The 22,875-nt window shown below is 35.8% G+C and overlaps 1 protein-coding gene and 1 long non-coding RNA gene across 3 annotated transcripts in view; one reads left to right on the top strand and one right to left on the bottom strand.

Annotated features, from left to right (window-relative positions):
- LOC141378383 (uncharacterized) overlaps positions 1-22,875 on the bottom strand; it is a 228,406-nt gene that overhangs the window by 13,539 nt on the left and 191,992 nt on the right. The gene's annotated exons all lie outside the window — the stretch shown is intronic.
- The window catches only part of alk (ALK receptor tyrosine kinase), an 860,059-nt gene continuing 842,889 nt past the window's right edge, over positions 5,706-22,875 (top strand). Inside the window, exons 1-2 of one of the 2 annotated variants that reach the window (XM_073927358.1) lie at positions 6,047-6,120; positions 6,217-7,429. In XM_073927358.1, coding sequence (XP_073783459.1) covers positions 6,709-7,429 — 721 coding nt within the window. In that variant the 5' untranslated portion in view covers positions 6,047-6,120; positions 6,217-6,708. Of the gene's footprint in view, positions 7,430-22,875 lie in introns of both variants that reach the window. The other variant, NM_001423965.1, reaches the window with a different exon arrangement.

The following is a 22,875-nucleotide window of genomic DNA, read 5'->3' as shown; positions in this document are numbered from 1 at the left end:
GGGCATCCGCTGCGTGAAAACATATGCTGGATAAGTTGGCGGTTCAATCCGCTGTAGCAACCCCAGATTAATAGAGGGACTAAATAGTTAATGAGTATTTTTTTTTCTCAAAGTGTAATTTAAACATTGCTCAAATTGAAACATTTTAATTTAAACAAAAAATAATTATTTTGGTCAAGAAGCAAATCACATTCACACAAAATGCTGTTAACTACTTTTACTGGTACAGTTTATATTTTCTTATTTGTGGTATTTGTGATACAATGTAACTTTTTACCCGTGCATCAAAGTATAAATTTGCTTTGGACCAACCTAAAAAAATATTTGTTACAGCTAAGTCTACTAATTATCCTCAATTTATCCTCAAATTTAAGTTTTGACTTGCTTGAAACAGCAACTTTGGTTCAACTTCAATATTTATTTAAAAAATTAAAGGAGAGGACAGTTATTATAACTGAATCTAGCAATGCTTTCTTCAAAAATGACAATTCACCCTCTGATGCTGCGATGGATGTCTGTTTACTGGAGTCATTGAACGAGCGAGCGGCCGCCCCAAAGGACGTACTGTACGCTCGCCCAAAAACTGGACAGATTTTTTTACATTTTATTTAAGATGTGAGAAATGATAAAGTGATCAAAAAAATAAGTTAATCGAGGAATCCCAGTAATACCAAGTAAATAAATCAATTTATTGCAAAGATATAGAAAATCAGAAGTCAGTTGGATCACTTTAGACCTGAATAGTGCAACAAGTGGTTAAGGCAAATTTAATAAATCAGGTTAAATTCAGACACCATTTAATAATAATAATAATAATAATAATAATAATAATAATAATAATAATAATAATAATATATATATATATATATATATATATATATATATATATATATATATATATTTAGTAATGTTCACCTAATTCGATTTAACACACAGCTGTTTGTTTTTTGCAATCTGCATGGAAATGTTACATTACAATTGCTGTTTTATCTCATTGTTTCGAGATGACTTGAGCAAGATATTCCATCCCCGAGCTATTTGTATGTTGTTACGTAATACGCAATTGACAGGCAAATGCTCTTGCATGCTGCTCTCTTTGACGTGCCATAAATGAATTATTTTCAAGAAACAGTTCAATGATTGTCTTGATGTAAGCCAGCACAATGATTTAAGGAACAGTTCATTATTTACACTCTGATCTTCATGTCATTCTAAACCCGCATGACTTTTGTTCTTCTGTGGAACATAAAAGGATTTTTTAAAGCTTTCAAAAGCATCAAAGGGGATCTGGACCCACCATAAAAGTGGTTAAAATTAGTCTATACGACTCACGCACTCTTTTGAACTCATACAAATCGACTTTGTGTGGCAAACGGACTAAAATATTAAAGTTATTGCGCATTGGCAAACCTAATTTCAGTGAGTTGAACATTAGGGTATATGTTTGTTAGCACATTTTTTCTGCTGTAAATTTATTGCAAATTGTACACTGCTCAAAAAATAAAGGGAACTGGTAAACAAAACAATCTAACTCAAAGACAATCACACTTATGTGAAATCAAACTGCCTACTTAGGAAGCAACACTGATTGACAATCAATTTTACATGCTACATGCTACATGCAGTTAACAAGACACTCGCAACAAAGGTGGTGCAGGTGGTGACCACAGACCACGTATCAGTTCCTATGCTTTCGGGCTGATAATAATAATATAATAACTCCTTACATTTATTTAGCACTTATTTGGGCACTCAAATTGCTTTACACATAGAGGGAATCTCCTCATCCAACACCAGTGTGCAGCATCCACCTGGATGACGCGACGGCAGCCATTTTGCGCCAGACCGCACACCACACACCAGCTGATTGGTGGAGAGGAGACAGAGTGATGAAGCCAATTATGATATGGGGATGATTAGGAGGCCATGATGGACAGAGGCCAGTGGGCAGATTTGGCCAGTATGCCAGGGTGAAACCCCTGCTCTTTTTCAAAGGAATGACCATGATGACCTCGGTTTAACGTGTCATCCGAAAGACGGCGCTCACTGAGCAGTATAGAGTCCCCGTCACTATACTGGGGCAATAGGACCCGCACAGACTGCAGAGGTTGGGTGCCCCTTGCAGGCCTCACTAACACCACTTCCGGCAGCAACCTAGCTTTCCCATGTGGTCTCCCATCCAGGTACTGACCGGGCGCAGCCCTGCTTAGCTTCAGTGGGCGACCATGTGAGAGTAACAGAGAGCTACGTGCCGATGTTGTGGTCACTTTGCTGGCAGTGCTTTCACTCTAGTGGTAGTATGAAACAAAGTCTACAACACACACGAGTGGCTCAGGTTGTGCAGCTCATCCAGGACGGCACATCAATGTCTGTCAGTGTTGTGTCCAGAGCATAGAGGGACTACCAGAAAAGTACATAGGCTAGTACATCAGGAGATGTGAAGGAGGCCGTAGGAGGGCAACAGCTTAGCAGCAGGATCACTACCACCACATTTGGACCACTACCAGAGCCCTGAAACATGACCTCCCGCAGGCCACAAATGTGCATGTGTCTGCTCAAATGGTCAGACTTCCCGTGGGTGGTATGAGGCCCTGATGTCCACAGTTGTGGGTAGTGCTCAGTGCTTAATTTGTGAATTGCGAGGTCCCGGAACAGATTGGGGTAACAGATCTGGCATGTTACCCGAGAATGTAGAGGTGCCGTGCATGGAAGGGCTGTCGCAGATGCAAGTGAAGAACGGGAGGGGGGTAGGGAAGAGAGGTATGGTGGGGCGTTGGATGGCAGAGGGATGTTGCCAACCCAAGCTCATTCTGGAAACGTAGCCCCGCGGACGTTTCTGGAGACCGCGATTTACGTGGCCGGAGGTACGTAAAGGCCGCGTTTAGTTTTTTTCGAACGAACGCTGCGGGGTGGTGTGGCGCCACTCCGCCCCTCCTCTTCGCGCTCGCCGGCCGACGGCTCGCCTCCGAGTGGAGGGCTTTCCCAATGCAATCAGTTTGTCCGCTTAGCTCACAGCGTTGCGTCGGCGGAGCGGAGGCCCCGGAGGAGGAGCCGGCCGCGGTGGACGACGACCGGGATCGAGTCCGGGGAACAGCAGGTTCCGGAAATCAGGTAAGACGAAAAACGGAATCCGAAAAATAAGGGCGAGAACGCGGTGGGATCCGAAAACGTGGTCGAAATCTAAGACGAGGGCTTTTGCTTTTTTTTTTTTTTTCTGGACGGCTTTTGCGAACCGTCGCTCGGGTTTAGGAAAGGAGGAGGAGGAGGAAGAGGAGGGCGGCCGAGTCGGCCGATCCAGCGGCTTTTCGTGCGAGACGGCGCGCGCTCCCGAGACGCGAAAAAACGGGCACAGCGGCCTCTCGCGGATCCGCGAAAACAAAAAACGCTCAAATACGTACCTCCCGGGACGTAAATCGCGGTCCGCAGAAACGTCCGCGGGGCTACGTTTCCACAATGAGCCCGGGTTGGATGTCGCGGATGAAAGTAAAGAGGGTTGGGGAGTCGCAGAAGAAAGTGAAAGTGCAACAGAGGGCGGTTGAGGAGGGGGATCAGTAAAATGAGGTGCCAGATCCGATTTCAGAGGTGCCGGATCTGGATCTGGCATGTTCGGCACAAAATAAGCCCTGGTTGTGCTTAAAGCCCAACATCATGCAGGACGTTGGGCATTTGCCAGAGAACACCAAGATTGGCAGATCGCCACTGGCGCCCTGTGCTCTTCACAGATGACAGGTTCACATATATATATATATACACATATATGAAATGCTGTTTATATGTATTGTGTGTAATGTGTATCAAAGTATTCAAAGCTTGAACTATTTTTGTTCAAACTTTCAGAATCAACAATTAGTCATTCTGTATAATGACAATATTTCAGATGTGCAATTATTTATAGAAAGGAATAATCAATATACTAATTGAAAATACTTGATTTAATAATAATAATAATAATAATAATAATAATAATAATAATAACTGATTCATTGGAAATATCAGATCAAAATAATAAATCATTCACAAATAACAACTGACTTTCAAAACTCCCTTCAGGGTTGATTATACTCGGTTACTTTCCTCCAAAACTGCATTAAAACCAAGACTGTACAATTTTTTTTCTGAATCATGCCATATATATTGCATACTTTTTGATTCATTGGCTTACATAACGCTTCTCCTAGTAAGTCTCAACAGTAGACGTCAAATCTGATCTCAGCGATGCAGTGCTTCAGAGTAACCTTGTCTCAATTAAACAACCTTACCATTAAACGGATTGTGTCATTCATACCACAACAATTAGAATACAGCGAGCAATTAGTCACTCTATTTCCGGGAATGATAACACCCGAACGGCAGGTCGTTAAAATCCCTGTGCTATGTGAGCATTAATGAGCTTGTCACGATGGCACTGATCAGACCAATAAATGCGCCATACTCCCATCTAGCGGAGAAAAAAGAAAACCAGTAGGCACTTCACAAGGATTTAATCTTTCTTGAGTAGTCGACAGACCTAATTGCAAAGTATGATACCTAAATGATCAGTTGTTCCTGTGCACAGTAAGAAACTGAATTGCAATGATGTGAAAGACTAAAGACAAAAGTTGGTTGTATTCAAAATAATTGGATGGTTAAAAAAAATTTCACATCAAAATTAAAATGCACTCACTATTTCTACTCTTAGGTTCCAAACATTTATTGCGTTTTTTTCTTCTGTTGAACAAAAAAGACAATTTGTCACCTTAGAATTATAAGGTTCTATCTGACATTTTTTGGCAAAATTGAGTTATTGACATATTCTTATTAAATGACAACCTATTTACATTATGGGATGTTTTTTATAAGTTGTTTACATTTTAAGACTTATAATATATATATATATATATATATATATATATATATATATATATATATATATATATATATATATGTATATATATATATATATATATATATATATATATATATATATATATATATATATATATATACACTGTTTGCTATGGAATGTAAAAACTTTGAAGCTCAAAATCTCCAAACATTCAAACACGCAGATAGAACCTTATAATTCCAAGGTGACAAAAGTTTTGAAAATGTTGGAAAGCATTCTTAGCAGGAAAAAGAAATATTGTGGACACCCATTTCCAGGATTTTACTAAATATCTTATGTTGTGTTCATCAGAAGAAATTCAAACAGCTGTGAAACAAGTAGAGATTGTGATATTTAAGTTATTTTCCTTTCTTTTTGGGCGAACTACATCTTTAAATTAGCTTCATCACAACATTTTTAAATATCCAATATCTTGGAGGCTATTTGTACAATGTTTTTTTTATTATATATATATATATATATATATATATATATATATATATATATATATATATATATATATATATATATATATGTTTTATTTTTTTATGAACAAGAACTCATATGAATTAATTCCATCATTCCTTTCTTAAAAAAGGCTGACGAAATCTCACGTCTAAGACTCGTAAAAGTGATTTGTTTTACTCTTCTGTTAGACTTCAATTTATGGACAGTTCTGGCTTTTTTACAGGGCTGTGGTTTAAATGTTCCTCCAGTCATGAAAGTTAATATATTTTTATTCTAGCAGTGTAATTAAGCTTAATTTATTATTCAGTTTTAACCCTTTGAAATAATAAAAAGTGCGTCTGCGTTTTGACGCATTTATGCGCGCTCGATGCAATCTCTCCATGACGTGAATGCAATAATTAGAGAGGCTGTAAATGATTCTCTGAGTAGTTAAATTATTGGGAGGTGATGCTCGTCATACACAGATATTCATTAAAAACTAATTACGGCGCAATGCCGCCATACGGAGGTGTCATTTCGGTCATTCCAATGAGTTGAGAGCTCCGTGAGGACCGTCGATTCCAATCTCGGTAGTTTTGAGGGGCTCTAAACGTGTCCCTTATATTCACGTATAACGACCTGATGCTGGTGACGTCACAAGAGACGCAGAAGTGAGTTTCACAACCCCAAAAAAAAAAAAAAAAGCGCCGTGGTGGCACGCGCACAGTGGCTCGCGCACACGCGGCAGTAGCAGCCTCAAATGAGCAGCTCGCGCTGAAAAGGCTCCCTCGTTTTGACTGGCTGCGCAGGTAAGACCCGCTGGATTTAGACAGGCCACGTCCAGAAAATCCAAAAGTATTCTTAGGCACCGTGTAATAAAAGAAACTTCTCTTTATGATCGGCAGAAATACGACGAGCAATGGATTATATTTGATTTGAGCGCACGCATGTTTGTCGTGTAAATATGTTGGCTTGCCGAAAAGTGGACATGCAAAACGCGTAAGGATCTGTAATTAAACGACCACTGAAGATATTTAATAAGAGGATACCGGAGCTCTGCTGACAGAACGACTCTGAGGTATTGCATGCAGATACAAGGAGCCTTTGAGCAGCCCTGGAGAACTTGTTAGGCATACCAAGAAGCTCCACAAGAGGCGAATCCTTTTTGAGCGATTTAATGAGCCTAGCGAGGAAATATTTTGTGGATGACTCTTCTTTAATATGCGGGGATTTATGTGCAACCTCGTGAGCTTTGATGAAAGCAAACACGTCTTAATGCATAAGGAGAAGACATGTAGAGACGAATAGCTCCCCATTTGTTTCCTGATTCAGCACCCCTTTTGGAGACAGCGAGAGACGCGGAACCAACCGAAAACAGGATAATTTCAGCCTAAATCATGATCGCGCGGATACTCTACTTTTTCCTTTGGTCTGCGGCATTTCTACCCGAGCTGCAGTGCGCTTCTCAGAGAACCGCGGACGCGCTCACTACTTTTCCCACGTCCGCGTTCATCAACGGCACCGACAGAAAGGACTCCAACCAGACCTCCACATCTCGGATCAAACGGAAGACGCTCTCGGTGGATTTCGCCGTCCCGTCGCTGCTACGCTACTACTTGGCTCTGTTTATCAAACGACCGCTCAACGGAGACTGTCTGTCGTTTAATGGATGTTACACGGTGCGCGCGAACTTGCTCATGCGCTGCGTGCCGCTGCAAAAAACCATCGCCGGTTTGCTCGATGCAAAGTTGGCCGCGATGAACGTCAACAGATCCAGCACTGGACAGCTCCCGTATCGACAGAAGCGGCCCGTGCCGAAAGTTTTGAATTTGGGGTTGACCAGCGCCAGTCGAAAGTCTAATCAAGTTGTGGTGGAGGTTGGAGAAGAGATGGTTAAAACGGGATGCGGAGGGCTGCATGTGTACGAGGACGCGCCGGTGGTGTTCCTGGAAATGGACCTAACGCGGATTTTGGAGTGGTGGCTGGGGGCGGAGGGAGGACGGCTCAGGGTCCGACTTATGCCCGAGCGGAAAGTGCAGGTCCCGGGGAAAGAGGACAAATACTCTGCTGCCATCAGAGCTTCGGACGCTCGACTGTTCATACAGATCGCGTCAAGTGGTAAGAATTCAACTTTGCGACTTTTGCGCTGTTTGGTTAAGCAAGTTTAACTTGATTGTGGCCCAGGTCACATCAAGAGATGGTAATGTTTACTATTTCACAGCACTGGAACTATTACTGGTCACTTATTTTAAAATAACTACTACTGTGCAGGTAATCATGAAGATTTACCTCCATGTATTAGTTTACATGTTCCTCGTGATTTAATAATCTTGTCTTTATAGTACAAACACAAATAATACTTTGTATACAATTTGTATATGCAGTTGAAGTCAGAAATATTAGCCCCCTGTTTATTTTTTTTTCCCAATTTCTGTTTAATGGAGAGTTGTTTTTATTGGTTGTATATCGATGGTTTGTTTTGTAGACTATCAGAAAAATATATAGCTTAAAGCTGCTAATAATTTTGTCCTTAAAATGGTGTTTAAAAAATTAAAAACTGCTTTTATTCTAGCCGAAATAAACCTAAAAAGACTTTCTTCAGAAGAAAAAATATTATCAGACATACTGTGAATTTCCTTGGTTTGTCAAACATCATTTGGGAAGTATTTAAAAAAATTATAAAATAAAGGGGGGCTTATAATTCTGACTTCAACTGTAAACAACAGTAAGAAAATTTATACAAAACTGAGTGAAAAAAAAAGAAATAATGAGGAAAAGTTCCTGTGTGTTGGTCATATTGGGATTTGTCACCTCCCCCTTTGTATTCCAGCAGTAATATCAGTCTTGGTAATTCATTGGCTGTTCAAAAGGGTGGCACTGCAACACCAATAAAGGCTACACGGCATCACAGCATGCACAACAAGGGACACTTTTTTTGCAAAATCACACAAGCTGACAGATGCAAATCCCCATTTGATGGCTTTGCCCACTGTAGAATTCAAAACTGCTGACATGGACTGAAAATTGTAGGATTTTCTCATTCAGATTTTACATCAAGATCCTCGGTGTTTACCTATAGCTGCATTGACCACTGGGAAGGCTGTTAAGCAGCTTGTCATAGACATTTGTAATATTCATCTGATGATTAGTTTGCAGGGGAGTCTGGAGGACTATTATTGACAAAAACAGTTTACAACACCTCTTTCCCTAAATGATCTTAAAGAACAAAAACATGCTCTGAGAGACTCAAAACTATAAAGTGCAAAGACCTAAAGAAAATAAAATAAGTTTTAGGAGCACTGTTTTTTTTTATTTTTTTTTTTTTAATCGCTGGTTCTTAACATAGACTTTAGTTCAAAATCATGAATTACTTTCTTTAGAAAGTTCAAGAGCTGCTGACCTTTCCTGTTTTTTGTTGTGGTAGAATTTCTTTAAGCAGTATTACTGATTTTGCAGCATTGATAATACTTGCTTTATCATTGGAAATATATCCTTTGCGTGGTTTTAGGTCAGCAAAATAATTAAATGATGTGTATATGTTACATGTTTTGCACACATGTAGAAATTTGTGCTTTTGCTGCTTTGATTGTGTCACTTTTTTATAGTTTCTTTTGAAAGTTTTCTGATAGAATAATATTTGTTTGGCGATTTGCTTTAAGTTGGACTAAGGTGTCTGCTGAAGCACACATGGTCATTTGGAAGGTCTCTGAAATCCTTTATCGGTGAATGATGTCATTCAAGGCCACTTGTAATTCAAGGATGTCCTTTTAAAGAGCAGATCAATGAAACAATGATGCCATTTTTGGCACTGTGGTCCACATGATTATAGATAAATGCATAATTGATAGTTACAGATAGTCTGGAATATTTTGTATCAGTCCTACTGTGGTTACAGCGAATATAGCTACTACTTGACTCGCTCAAAAAATGCTGCTCTTTCAAAAATGAGACTCAATTCTTGACTTTTTTTTTTAATCATTTGTTAAAAAATAATAATAATAATCACTTGATTGGTGTAACTACCTTGGCTGCATTTTTCCAAAAAGCATTGTACTGTAAGCTACTTGATAAGTAGATCATTACAAAGATCATACAACTGATATTAATGTTACAGACTGTTTTTCAAAAGCATCATAACTTAAGTGGCACTTGAAAATTGCCCTAAATCTTTTGAGTATTTTGAAGTAATCATTAAAAATGCACCATAAGACAAGCTTATACGTACAATCAGCGAACACCTGTACATACATAAATCATATATATATATATATATATATATATATATATATATATATATATATATATATATATATATATATATATATATATATATATATATATGTTGGATGTGATTACAATTCAAGTTTTATGCTTAAAAGACTGGGAAAAATAGGAAAAATGAGTGGGGGGGATTATGTCAATCACTTGTACAGAAGTGCAATCAATGGTCATGAAGTGAAATCAATCCATGTATTGGCAATTTCTTATGCATTTTGTTCTTTAACCTTGAAGGAACATTCTACTTTTTTTGGTCTCTTTTTAAAAGTCGTCTAGAGTTAAACAGTTGGGTTTTATCATTTTTAATCCATTCAGCTGATGTCCTGGTCTGGCAGGAGCAGTTTCAGATTAGCTTAGCTTAGCATAACTTAACATAATATATTAGCATAACTATGTAACAGCTTCATACTATCAAAGCAACTACAGAAGAGTTAAGCTTTGAGTAGGAAGTTCATCAAAACACTTTTTTTTTTCTTTTCTTTTCAGCAAGATGCTAATGGTCTAATCCGATTCAATGAATTATGCTAAGCTAAGCTAAAAGTACTCCTGTTGATTCATAGATTGGCTGAATGTATAAAAAAATGGTCAAACTCAAGTCTAGAGGCCTAAACAAATTGCCTATTTCTTAAAAGTTGGAGTGTTTCTTTAAGTTTCTTTCAAGTTCTGCTTTTAAGTGTTTATATACAATAGGTGCTTTATAGAGACTTGATTGCTTGAATATAAGTTTATATTTCAGCATTTTGACAATACACAGGAACTCCTAAGTAACAAAGAACAAGTTCTTGCATAAGTTGAGTTATGGAAATGCATTTTAAGAGCATACGTTTTAAGTAAAGAGAATGACTTGTTAGAGGCAATTAGTTTGATGATGTAGAATAGTTACAAGCAGGCATTTGAATCTTGAGGCAAGCTGAAATAGCACAATTCAAATAAGGAGGAATTCATTCATTCGAAATTCAATCCAGCTGGCCCATCCTGGACTACAACTTAATTGTTTTATGTTAAATCCACCTATATTAAGGCAATAAGAATAGTAAGTCAACTTAATTCCTTCATGTTGTCCCAACATAAATTGACAGCATTTTTTTTTACAGTGTAGGTCATTTTATTTATTTATTTATTTATTGAATTTATTTATTTATTTATTTATTTATTTATTTATTTATTTATTTATTTATTTATTTATTTGATTACATTGTGTAAAAAGGTAAATCATGAAGACGATGGAAAAAATGAAATAAAAATACATACATATAACTACTACATAGGTGAAAAAGAAGTGCTCTTAAGTATATTACAAATGTACTTGAAATGTAGATAGTATGTTTAAAGCACAATTAACACAAGTAGCATACTTACTTAAAGTGCAATTTATATGTGTTGGTTTGCATTATAATGTATTTATTATAAAGTATACTACAAGTGCATTGGTAAAAAAAAATGCATACTATTAATGCATTCTAATCTATTTACTGAGATCACACTCATTTTATTCTTTGTTTAAGTATGTTTATAAGAACATTGTGAAACAGTGCTAATTTGTGTGTAAAGTGTATGCATGTTATTTTTAATTGTTTGAAACATAATGAAACATATTTTACACTGTTATTGTCAGTTTTCAAGCATTCAAAAACTGTGCGGTTATTTGTGTTTCTTCTGAATAATTTTGTTAATTATTGTTGAAATAAAGTAGGTCTTGTAGTACTCTGCAAATGTATAGTAAGTATAGTAATAACACATTAATGTGAAGCTTACTATTTTTCTTATACTGGGTTTAAATTACACTTCATCTGAACTTAAAGTATACTTCAACTGTGGTTAAAAATATACTGTGTTTCAAATATCATTTACATGTAGTTTAAATAAAATACACTTTTAATAGTACACTTTAATTGAACTTTTTATTAGTTTTAATTGTCCATTTTAATACAACTAAGAATGTTACAACACATTTTAAATAGCTTAATTTTTTTTTTAAGTATATATGAAATAACAATTAATAAGCTTGAAGTTATACCAAAATAACCCATTTAATATCCACTTAGTACAATTAAAATCTGATAATTACGTCTAAAAAATACAACTTAAGTAAACTTTCTTTTCACGTGGGTTATAATAATAATAATAATAATAATAATAATAATAATAAAAATAATAATAATTAATTTATTTAAAAAACAAAATTCAGGAGGTAAAAGAATCACATTATACATTTACCACTTAATTAAACACTTCCAACCTAACACTTGTATGTATAAATGTAGGATTTAAGTCATTTAAATCTCTAAGAAATTTGTATAACGTTTATAAATTTTCAGTTATGAACATAATATAAAGTATAAATAGATTATTTCTGTTTTTTTACATTTTTATTAATGCCAGTAACTAGCATAGTAAAATGAAGACAACAACAATAAAGACAGTCATTTCACAACAAATGCAATTATAATACATACAAAATAATATAATAAGAAAAAAATAAGAGGAAAAATAAATAGGACAGACGTATCAGTGGCATTTAAAAAAAACTATCATAATATTTCAAAAATCTGTCACTTATATCATATTAACAACCACATCAGTAAAATACATGGCATCATCTCTTATTTAACATAGCTGAAATTCTGTTTTATTTGGTGTGATTTTTAATCACATCACTAGCGTTTTTAGTCTGCGTACATCTTGAGCTCCAACGGTAATTAAATTCATCAATACAAAGAGTGCAAATTGCTTCCATTAGTTCCATCTAGAATCCATTTATAAATAAATTTGCCTTTAAAAAGGTCGTTTACTTGTAAATGAGAGTCTGAGTATTGAACTTGGTCACCCGTGGTGATGCCCTCTTAGAGATTCTAGCCGTTTTAGTTCCAACCTTTCCCTAGAGGATTCATAACAAAACAGTTGTACATACAGTTGAAGTCAGCATTATTAGCCTCCCCTAAATTATTAGCCACCTTGTTTATTTTTTCCCCTATTTATGCTTAACGGAGAGTAGATTTTTTTTCAACACATTTTTAAACATAATAGTTTTATAAACTAGATACAGCTTAAAGTGACATTTAAGGGCTGTAAAAATATCTTTAAAAAAAGGTCAAGCTGCCAAACAAGAACCATAAAATTAAGGTAAAATATTTGTTGAAATAAAGTGCGAAAAATAATAAATCTACAGATATTTTCATTAAAATATTTACAGAAAAACACTGTTATTTTACAAACTTTTCCAAGATTATTACGATCAAATCCATTTAGTAAAGTTGCACACTAAGAGTTTTACAGAGAAGCACTGTTATTTTACAGACTTTTCCTAGATTATTACGATCAAACACCACCAATAAAGTGACTACACTAAAAGTTCAAGAGAAAACAATGTTATTTAAAAGAATTTTCCCTAAATCATTACGATTAAACACCTTTAATAAAATGTCAAGACACTCATGGTCGTAATTTAAGTTTTATTTTGGATCAAAAGAGTCTGGAAAAAACAACAAATGAGATACGACTGATTAAAATTCTCACAACTTAAAAATGACAGTTATTCCATTTTATTGAATAGTATTTATGTAAAACATGTAGAGGTTTAATTTATATGGAATGATTCAGTTAGAGATCTGAAATGAAATGGAAGTGTAACGTGAAGGGGACGCTGACAAAGGAGTGTAGATCTAAATGCAGGTTTATTACACAAAGATGATCAGGCAAGCAACAATCAAAACAAGGGGCAAACAGATGTATGCAGGGAATCCAGAGTCATGGTCAAATAACAGGCAAATGGTCAGTCCCGGCAGCAAACCACGTAAACAATTAACAAACAAAGCAAGGCAAGAGAAGAGAAACACGTCATAATGTTCACAGTAACAGTACAACAAGACTGCTTTTAAAGTCCATGTAATCAGTTCATAACTATCCTCCAACTGTGTGTGTGTGTGCGTGCGCGCAATCAGTGTAATTCGGAACAGGTGCATGTGAGCGGATCTATTTTATTTATTGAACAGATTTAATTGTAATAATCTGGGAAAAGTCTGTAAAATAACAGTGTTTTTCTGTAAAGATTTTAATGAAAATATCTGTAGATTTATTATTTTTTGCACTTTATTTCAAAGATTTTTTTTTTTTCCGTAATTTTATGGTTTTTGTTTGGCAGCTGTAGCTGCCAGCCATTTGACCTTTTTTTTTTCTAAGATTTTTTTTTTTTTTTAAAGAGCAAGTAACTTTAATTTTACGTAATTTTAAATGTACTTAAACAGGGAAAAAACACTGTAAATAATACAGCAATTTTATTGTATAAAACAGGAAAATTGCTGTAATTTGTCATTAATTTTATAGTACATAAAATAACAGTCAAGGTGTTAATTTACAGATATTGTTTGTAATTATATACGTTATACTGTATATTTACTGTAAAATACTGTATAAAAATATTGTAATTTCGCTGTATAAAAACAAAAATGTCAGTAATTTGTCTTTAATGATAAAGTAACTAAAATGAAAGCCACACTGTTAATTTAGATAGATTGTTTGTTATTTTACTAAGTTTTAAATATAATTTGAAATGACAAAAAAATACTGTAAAACTTTTAGAGACATTTTCTGTAAAATTAGATTTTTTACAGTGAAGGTTAATAAGGTAAAGTAGGCAGGTTAGTGTAATTAGGCAAGTCATTGTATAATGATGGCTTGTTCTGTAGACAATCAAAAATATTTAGCTTAAAGGTGATAATAATTTTTACCTTAAAATGCTTTAAAAAAAATAAAAACAGTTTTTATTCTAGCCGAAATAAAACAAATAAGACTTTCTCCAGAAGAAGCAATGTTATCAGACATACTGTAAAAATTTTCTTGCTCTGTTAGACATCATTTGGGAAATACTTAAAGAAAAAAACAAAGGGGGGCGAATAATTCTGACTTTAACTGTACATTTCTTTACTCTAGATGTTTTTTATGAAGCCAGTGCATTACAGTAAGCTGCTTACTAATAGAATTGAGCATTCAGTATAAACAAGAACGCGAATGACTGTGAAGGATTTTTGAACAGAAGGAGGTATGATCCGCAAACATCGAATAATCTGCTATGGAAGTATCACAGACTGGTTGTTTGTCTTTTTTAGCGGAGTGGGCAGTCTAATCCTTCAAGACTCCCTGAAGCCGCTGGGACTTTCTCATCTAAGGGTCAGGAAAGTCATTAAGATTTCTCTCCCTCCTCAGGCCTGGCTCTTTGTGACATTGACTGTCCTCTGCTGCTCTCAGCGTTCTTCATTACAATCAAAAAAAATTTCACAAGCACACTTTTCCATGTTCTTCTCTTGCTTTTTTTCCTCCTTTCTATGTGTTGGGCATAAAATAACAGGGTGTCCACGAGGTTTTAAAAAGTATTAAAGGTTGATACATCAATGTAGAGAAATTTAAGGTCTTTAAAATGTATTAAAAAGTCTGAAATGCTATTTTGCACAGTATTACATTTTATATCTTTTTTTTTTTTTGATTATGCAATGCATGATTGTATGCTAAAATCTGCCTGAATTAAATCTGAATATCAGGATGCTGTGTAGTTTATGAAATCAATGAAATCCTTCTAGATTTGACATCATGCTGCTTTGTTTACTGCAGTAAATAAGGCAACACCATTATTTCTGCACTTCTATAGGCGCCAACCTGCTGAATTAGCTAGATTTAATATATTTTTATTCATTATATGAATAATGTTTTAGTTTTGGATTAGTTTCTTACAATAATAGTTAGTAAATATACTGCAATTTAAAATCTCTCCAGTGTTTCCGGTTGAAAAAGGGGTTATAAGGTCTTACAATGTATGGAAAGAGTCTTAAAAAAGGTCTTAAAAGGTTTTAAAGTCCACTCTCTGATTCCTGTATATACTCTAAATAAGTAAGGAATAATCAGCCTGATCTCAAGAGGAAACGTAAGTATTTTACGTTTTGTCAGTTTAGTGGCTAATTCGTATGAAAATGTACGATTTTAAAAAGGAGGCGTGGCACCCAACCCCGCCCCTAAACCTAACCGTCATTGGTTGATGGGCAAATCATCCTAAATTGTACAAATTAGATGGTACAAATTCATTCGAAGTAGCCACTAAATCAAAAAGCTACGAATTGACATAAGATTGCGTTGGAATAACCGACAATGGATTTAAATTTTTATCCCGAGCCTCGATTTGGTGCTATTAATGGTGCTGTTGATCACAGACTAATGCAGTTATTAAAGAGAGAGATTAATTCTGTGTCTGTAAAAACACTACAGTAACAATCTGGATGACACTTTATAATATCTGCACACTATGAATAATTTGTTAAACAGTAGCAAAACAGTTAATTAGTCATTTTCTAAGCATTAACTCTAAATTACTAGACATTAGTTAGCAGTTTATAAAACACAGCTACAAATGCTGTTTTCTTGACTTATAAACACATGTATAACGTGTTTTCATCCTTTTATTAATAATTATTTTTCCTTGCTAAATTAATTATTGGGATAATTACAAGCCAGTTATTTTACATTACTTAACCTCCTGAGACCCAAAGAATTTTTTTATTTTTATTTATTTTATTTCTGTGATTTCCTACATCCTTTGGGCTAAAAAAAAAAAAAAAAAATCTACAATTTAGCGTTTTTACATTTTGTTTTTATTTTTAATTTTACAGCATGTCTACAGAACCATTTTAGTTCAAAACGACGCCACTCAGATAACAAAACTGTACAGGATCTGGCTGTAAAGGGATATTAATCCAATATTAATGTAACAAAAACTAAACAAAAGCCGTTTTTCTCTTTTAGTATTGAAATTCCTGAAACAGTTTAGTCTGAAAGAAAGCCGAACTCAAAAAACAAAACAAAAAAATAAAAAAGTGATGTTAATCCAAAACAAATTTAACATAAACAAGATTTAAAAACTGATTGTCATTCTCTAATTGTCTCTAATTCTCTAATTGTCAGACTCTAAATCAGAGTCTCCCTCAACTATCCTATAAAGAATCTTCTCTGCTTCAGTTTTGGCCTCTACAACATGCAGTCAACATTACATTAAGATGGTCCTGTTGTCCACTATAGTGGACGTTTTTAAAAAAGGATGATATTTTGAAACACAAACAAGCTAACAGCTTTGAAAGCTAAATGTATTGTTCCTGACACCTTAATAAACAAATATATGTGTAATAATAATAGTAAAAAAAACATTTAAAAAGCTACATTTTACATATCTCTCTCCTTCCCATGAAATGTGCTTGTTTGTATTTCGGCCATATTGAATGCAGTGTAATAAGTTGTTCCCAGCATGCCAGCCAATCAAATCACATATCACTATAAAGCCCAGGATGTCCTTTGAAAAGTACAACAGGACTTGACAGAAAAGCTAAAAAAATAGAATAAAGAAAGAAGAAAGAATATACTATACACATAGAATGTACTTCTTAAACAAATGGTTGTCATTTAATGTTACATTTACATTTAGTCATTTAGCAGACGCTTTTATCCAAAGTGACTCACAAATGAGGACAAGAAAGCAATTTACACAACTATAAGAGCAACAATGAATAAGTGCTGTAGGAACGTTTCAGGTGTGTAAAGTTTAAGAAGCAAAGCATTAGTAATATACGTTTTTTTTTTTTTTTTTTTGAGTACAGTTAGTGGTATAGCCAGAGAGGCAATTGCAGATTAGGAAGGGAAGTAGAGACTAAATAGTTGAGTTTTAAGTCGTTTCTTGAAGACAGCGAGTGACTCTGTCGTTCTGATGCAGTTAGGGAGTTTATTCCACCAACTGGGCAGATTGAACGCAAGCATTCGGGAAAGTGATTTCTTCCTTCTTAGGGATGGAACCACGAGGCGACGTTCATTCACAGAATGCAAGTTTCTGGAGGGCACATAAATCTGCAGAAGTGAGAGCAGATAAGGAGCAAAGCCAGAGGTCGCTTTGTAAGCAAACATCAGAGCTTTGAATTTGATGCGAGCAGCAACTGGCAGCCAGTGCAAACGGGTGAGTAGCGGAGTGACATGTGCTCTTTTAGGTTCATTAAAGACCACTCGTGCTGCTGCGTTCTGAAGCAGCTGAAGAGGTTTGATAGAGTTAGCTGGAAACCCGGCTAGTAGAGAGTTGCAATAATCCAGTCTGGAGAGAACAAGAGCTTGAACAAGAAGTTGAGCTGCATGTTTAGATAGGAAGGGTCAGACCTTTCTGATGTTATAGAGTGCTAATCTGCAAGATTGAGCAGTTCTAGAAATGTGGTCAGAGAAGTTTAGTTAGTCATCAATCGTTACTCCAAGGCTTTTTACCATTTTGGATGCAGTAATGGTTGCCCCATCCATTTGGATTGAAAAGTTATGGTGTACAGTTGGGTTGGCAGAAACTTCAAGCATTTCCGTTTTCGCGAGGTTAAGCTGAAGTAGATGATGTCTCATCCAGTGTGAAATGTCTGATAGGCAACAATTCAACAATGTTGACAACAATTGGTTGATAATGTTTTATAGTGCTTTTGTTGAAAGATACAAGATGTGCAGCATCTGAAACTACGAATACTGGAAGCCTGTGCTGGCATTTCTCCTGCAGTGTTGCTTACAGTGTGTTAAGAGGGGGAGAAGAGGGTTGCATTGCCAATCCAACACAATGGGCAGCACATTGAACACATTTTATAAGTGGTCAGAAACTTGTAAATAACTCATGAAAGAATAAAGTTACGTTAAAACCAAGAACACCATTGTTTTGCTTGTGAAATTCCAAACAAGTTTAATGTGTCAAACGACCCTCTTTCTATTGAAAAACAAAAGTTGGATCCAAGATAGCCGACTTCAAAATGGCCACCATGGTCAGCACCCATCTTGAAAAGTTTACCCCCTCACATACACTAATATGCCACAAACAGGACGTTAATATCACCAACCATTCCTATTTTATTAAGGTGTATCTATATAAATGGCCCACCTTGTACATTATTTGTTATTATCATCACAGTGGAAAATGAAACCATATCATCATGGAATGGAATTGTTATATTTTGTTCAATAGTAAAAACAAAAATAAATCCTTTTCGATCTTGATTTGTGTGAAAAGAAATACAAGTTGTTGCTTCTGCTATTTCAGCTTGAAACTACAGTGAATTGTATTTATAGATATGCATTTGCCATAAGCCTTGGCATATTCTATTAGTGTTAGTAATAAAATGTTTTCTATTTGTGTTTTTTTAATGAAGCAATAATCATACATAACTGACACGTTTGTCAATTTTACTTCTCCATACATTTCCAAGTTTATAATCTTGTTTTATTTGTCTGTGCGACAAAAGTGGGAACAAATACGAATAAAAGTGCAGCTTTTTTGTCATAATGACGGTTTATATTCACCACATTTGTCATGGTTGAACATTTCCACCTTTTTTAATGTCCTGCGTGTTGCTTTTCAGCGTATAAATCACCATTCATTAGTGTTAAGTGGAAAACAGATGCTCAGACATCCTGTCTAACATAATAACATAATACGGGGTCGGAACAGGTAAATGATGACAAAACGCCTTCGCTTATTGCTTACTTAAAGCCAAATCAATCTGCGTTAAAAAATAAAATCATATACTAAGTGCTTTTGGATCATTTTTGGCTCACAATTGCTAAACCTCCCTTAAACAGTGTGCTTTCTTTGAGTCGAGGAGATCAATAATCCGCCCTGGAACAGTTTATCTCTGAAAGCTGCCAGGGAAGTATTTTCTGATCTGTTTCAACAATGTTTATGTCTGTAATTTTTGGAGTGCTTTCTTCAATTCCTGTTTAATGTGCAGAGACAACTATAAGTAAGCCATTCTCATAGACTGATTTCCCGGGAGAGTGTAAACATTGCGGGTTTTTTTTTTGGAACTTTCAACATTGCTGTGTTTGTTTGAGCTGCGAGGCACAGCAACATTAGTTCATCCATTGATGCGATACTTTATATTAAGTGTTCTTAACTACTATGTACTTACATTTTAATTACTCATTGGTTTCAACCAGTGGTGGAAAGAGTACTGAAAAAGCATATTCTAGTAAAAGTACTATTAATTGGCTAAAAATGTAGTGTGAGTAGAGTAAAAGTATCTGTTGTAAATATTACTCAAAGTAGGCGTAAAAAGTAGCCCTTATGAGTAGTGAGTAGTGAGTATTACAGTTAAAAGTTGATGCATTCACATGTAATTTGTGGATGTGTGTAAACGTAACATTCTGTAGTGCATTTAGTTATTGCCCAGCAGGCACACAATATCATAAGACGTTAATATTAGGTTAGATTTAGGTTGTGATTTAGGTTATAGGTTGGACATTGACATCGTGCTGACGTTGAGTTCTGATTTTCATTTCCAAACAAAATGCAGCGTCTCCATGCCATTAGGGTACAATATCACTCTGACGGCATGTTGACGTCTTGTGCCTGCTGGGTGTTTAAGGCCATTTCGGTCATCATACAGTAAATATCCATCATCTTCTCATCAGTGACATGCATCTAAACCAGGGGTGCCCATACTCGTTCCTGGAGGGTCGGTGTCCTGCAAAGTTTAGTTCCAATCCCAATTAGACGCACCTGGGCTAGCAAATCAATCTCATACTAGGCTTTCTAGAAACATCCATGCAGGTGTGTTGAGGCAAGTTGGAGCTCAAATCTGACAGTCTCTGGGTCAATGTGTGATTTTCAACATCTTCTTGGACATTTTGAATGCTTCCAAACAGTGCAATGTAAAGTGCGCATGTCTTGAAGTAGTTCATTATGATGCGATTTACCTTCTATGAGTGATTTGATTGGACAGAAATCACAGAACTAATTTTTCTAATCCCCATAGACAAGAAAAAATAAAGTAGTGACTGCAGGTTAAAGGAAAGTAGTGGAGTAAAAGCACAGATACTGCACTAAAATGTGCTCAAGGGAAAGTAAAAGTACACATCTTTAAAACGACTTAGTAAATTACAATTTCTGAGAAAAACTACTTAATTACACTAATTTGAGTATTTGTAATTAGTTACTTTACACCAGTGGTTTTAACAGATCTTATTGTGTATATACATGTTTTCACATTGCTCCTAAACACCTGCATACGATTACGCTGTTTACCCATCCTTTACACGTTAACACATCCTGAAGTTTACCCATAGCACCTAACCTATTTCTAAACAAACCTGTTTAACACCTGAATAGTGTTTTGCAATATAAAATAAACACAATAAGCACATTAATTTATTATTATTATTATCATTTTGTTTTTCAATGTAAGTATAATATCAATATTGTATTGAGGCAATCTGTTGAGGGCCGTCTCGCCCCTGTATGAACAAAGTAGGAGTCTGGTTCGCATAGCCAGCAATAAGTCACATTTGTTTCCAGTGCATGTTGGACTCCGGCAGGGTCGGCCCTTGTCACCGATTCTATTTAGAATATTTATGGACAGAATTTCAAGGCACAGCTTTGGGCTGAAGAGGGTGTGGTTTGGGGACCACAGGATTTCATCTCTGTTATTCGCAGACAATGTCATCGAACATGAACCTTCAGCATGCACTGGGACGGTTTGCTGCCGAGTGTGACGTGGCTTGGATGAGAATCAGCTCTCCAAGTTCAAGGCCACAGTGCTCCACCCGAAAAAAGGTGGTTTGCCATCTCCAGGTTGTAGAGAAAGTCCTAGTGGAGGAGTTTAAGTATCACGGGGTTTGTTCACGAGTGAGGGAAGAATGGAATGTGAGATTGATAGGCGGATTGGTGCAGCGCCAGCAGTAATGCGGTCGATGTACCAATCCGTTGTGGTAAAGAAGTAGCTGAGCCGAAAGGCAAAGCTCTCGATTTACTGGTCAATCTACATCCTACTCTCACCTATGGTCATGAGCTTTGGGTTATGAACAAAAAGACAAGATCTCGGATACAAGCGGACGAAATGACTTTCCTTCGAAGGGTGGCAGGGCGCACTCTTATGACTTATGCTCATTCTAAAACATCTTAACCATTGCAGTATTAGTGTTGTTATAGTATTAATTACCTCCAGAACTGTCAACTACTCTCCGCGTCTCATGCCTTTAGACACAACTGCGTGTTTATTGCGTATCGGCATTTATCTTCTGAGGCGCAAGTTATTCATTAATTAATTGACACAGCTTCTCCTACCTCAGCAAATTCCGTTTTTACTGTTGATTTTTGACACCAGTTCTCTTTGACTCAATGGATGGAAACACTGCTTTATTCACACGTCTTTTATTCGATATTCCAGTTTTGAGCATAAAGTTACTTCATATTTGTGGATAGAAACATAACTTGTGTCTGGATAACTTAAAGTGTTTGTCTGGGGTAATTAGTCTACCGTTATTACTGTGCATATTTCATACAAAGTGTGAAGCAGCCTGGTTGGTTCATGTTACATGGCTTGCGGTGTGTTTGTGGTAAATTTGAGATATTTGTTAATTTGCTGCACCTGGCAAACGCAAGTCCCAAACACATATTACGTACTATTTGCGCATGTAAGCCACATGTTTCCATTTTAAATAACAAATATGAGCACGCAAAAGATGCAAGTGACCAGCCCCTTTTGTTGACTCACTGTATCAGACCTGCACATTGCACAGTCCTGTTTGCGGGTTGAATTTAAATTAACCAAGTACTTCACACGGACCTTGTCCAGCAGGCTGCATGTGACCCAGGGGTTGTAAAACGGCCAGGTCTCGATTTGAAATTCCAACTGTAGAACCGTCCATACTCTTACCCAGTGGCGGTTCTAGTTTAAATGACACCCTGGGCGAAACCATCCCCAAACATACCCCTTCCCCATCCCCCCGAAAATAAAGACACTATGTGGTTGATTTTATATACATTTAAAATATTTAAATAAATATATACATCTAAAATAATAATTGCAAATACACTTAAATATATTTATTTATTTTTAATAAATATAACAATTTGTTTATTATTATTATTATTATTATTATTATTATTATTATTATTATTATTATATAATTATTAATCTAAATAAATAACAGAAATCAATCCTAAATGTACCTGTAAAATGATGTAAAGACACAATGAGTGATATTCTAAGTCTTTTGCATGAATATTATTTATGACAGTTCTATAGAATACAAAAAAAAATGTTTTATAGAATTATCTGTCGTCTTAGACCCGACTCATGGCCGATAGTTAACGTTATGAAGTCTTAGTTACCTCCCTGACTCATTATTCCTCCTTTCTGCTTCATTGCCATGCTTACGCCCCATTCACACAGTGCTTTAGCATCAATGCTTGACAGAGGGCATGTCTGAAATTGGGGCTGACGCAATCGTCATAGCAGCATCAG

This window comes from Danio rerio, chromosome 17 (assembly GCF_049306965.1).
Source record: "Danio rerio strain Tuebingen ecotype United States chromosome 17, GRCz12tu, whole genome shotgun sequence".
NCBI lineage: Eukaryota > Metazoa > Chordata > Actinopteri > Cypriniformes > Danionidae > Danio > Danio rerio.
This window is presented reverse-complemented; position numbering and strand designations above follow the sequence as displayed.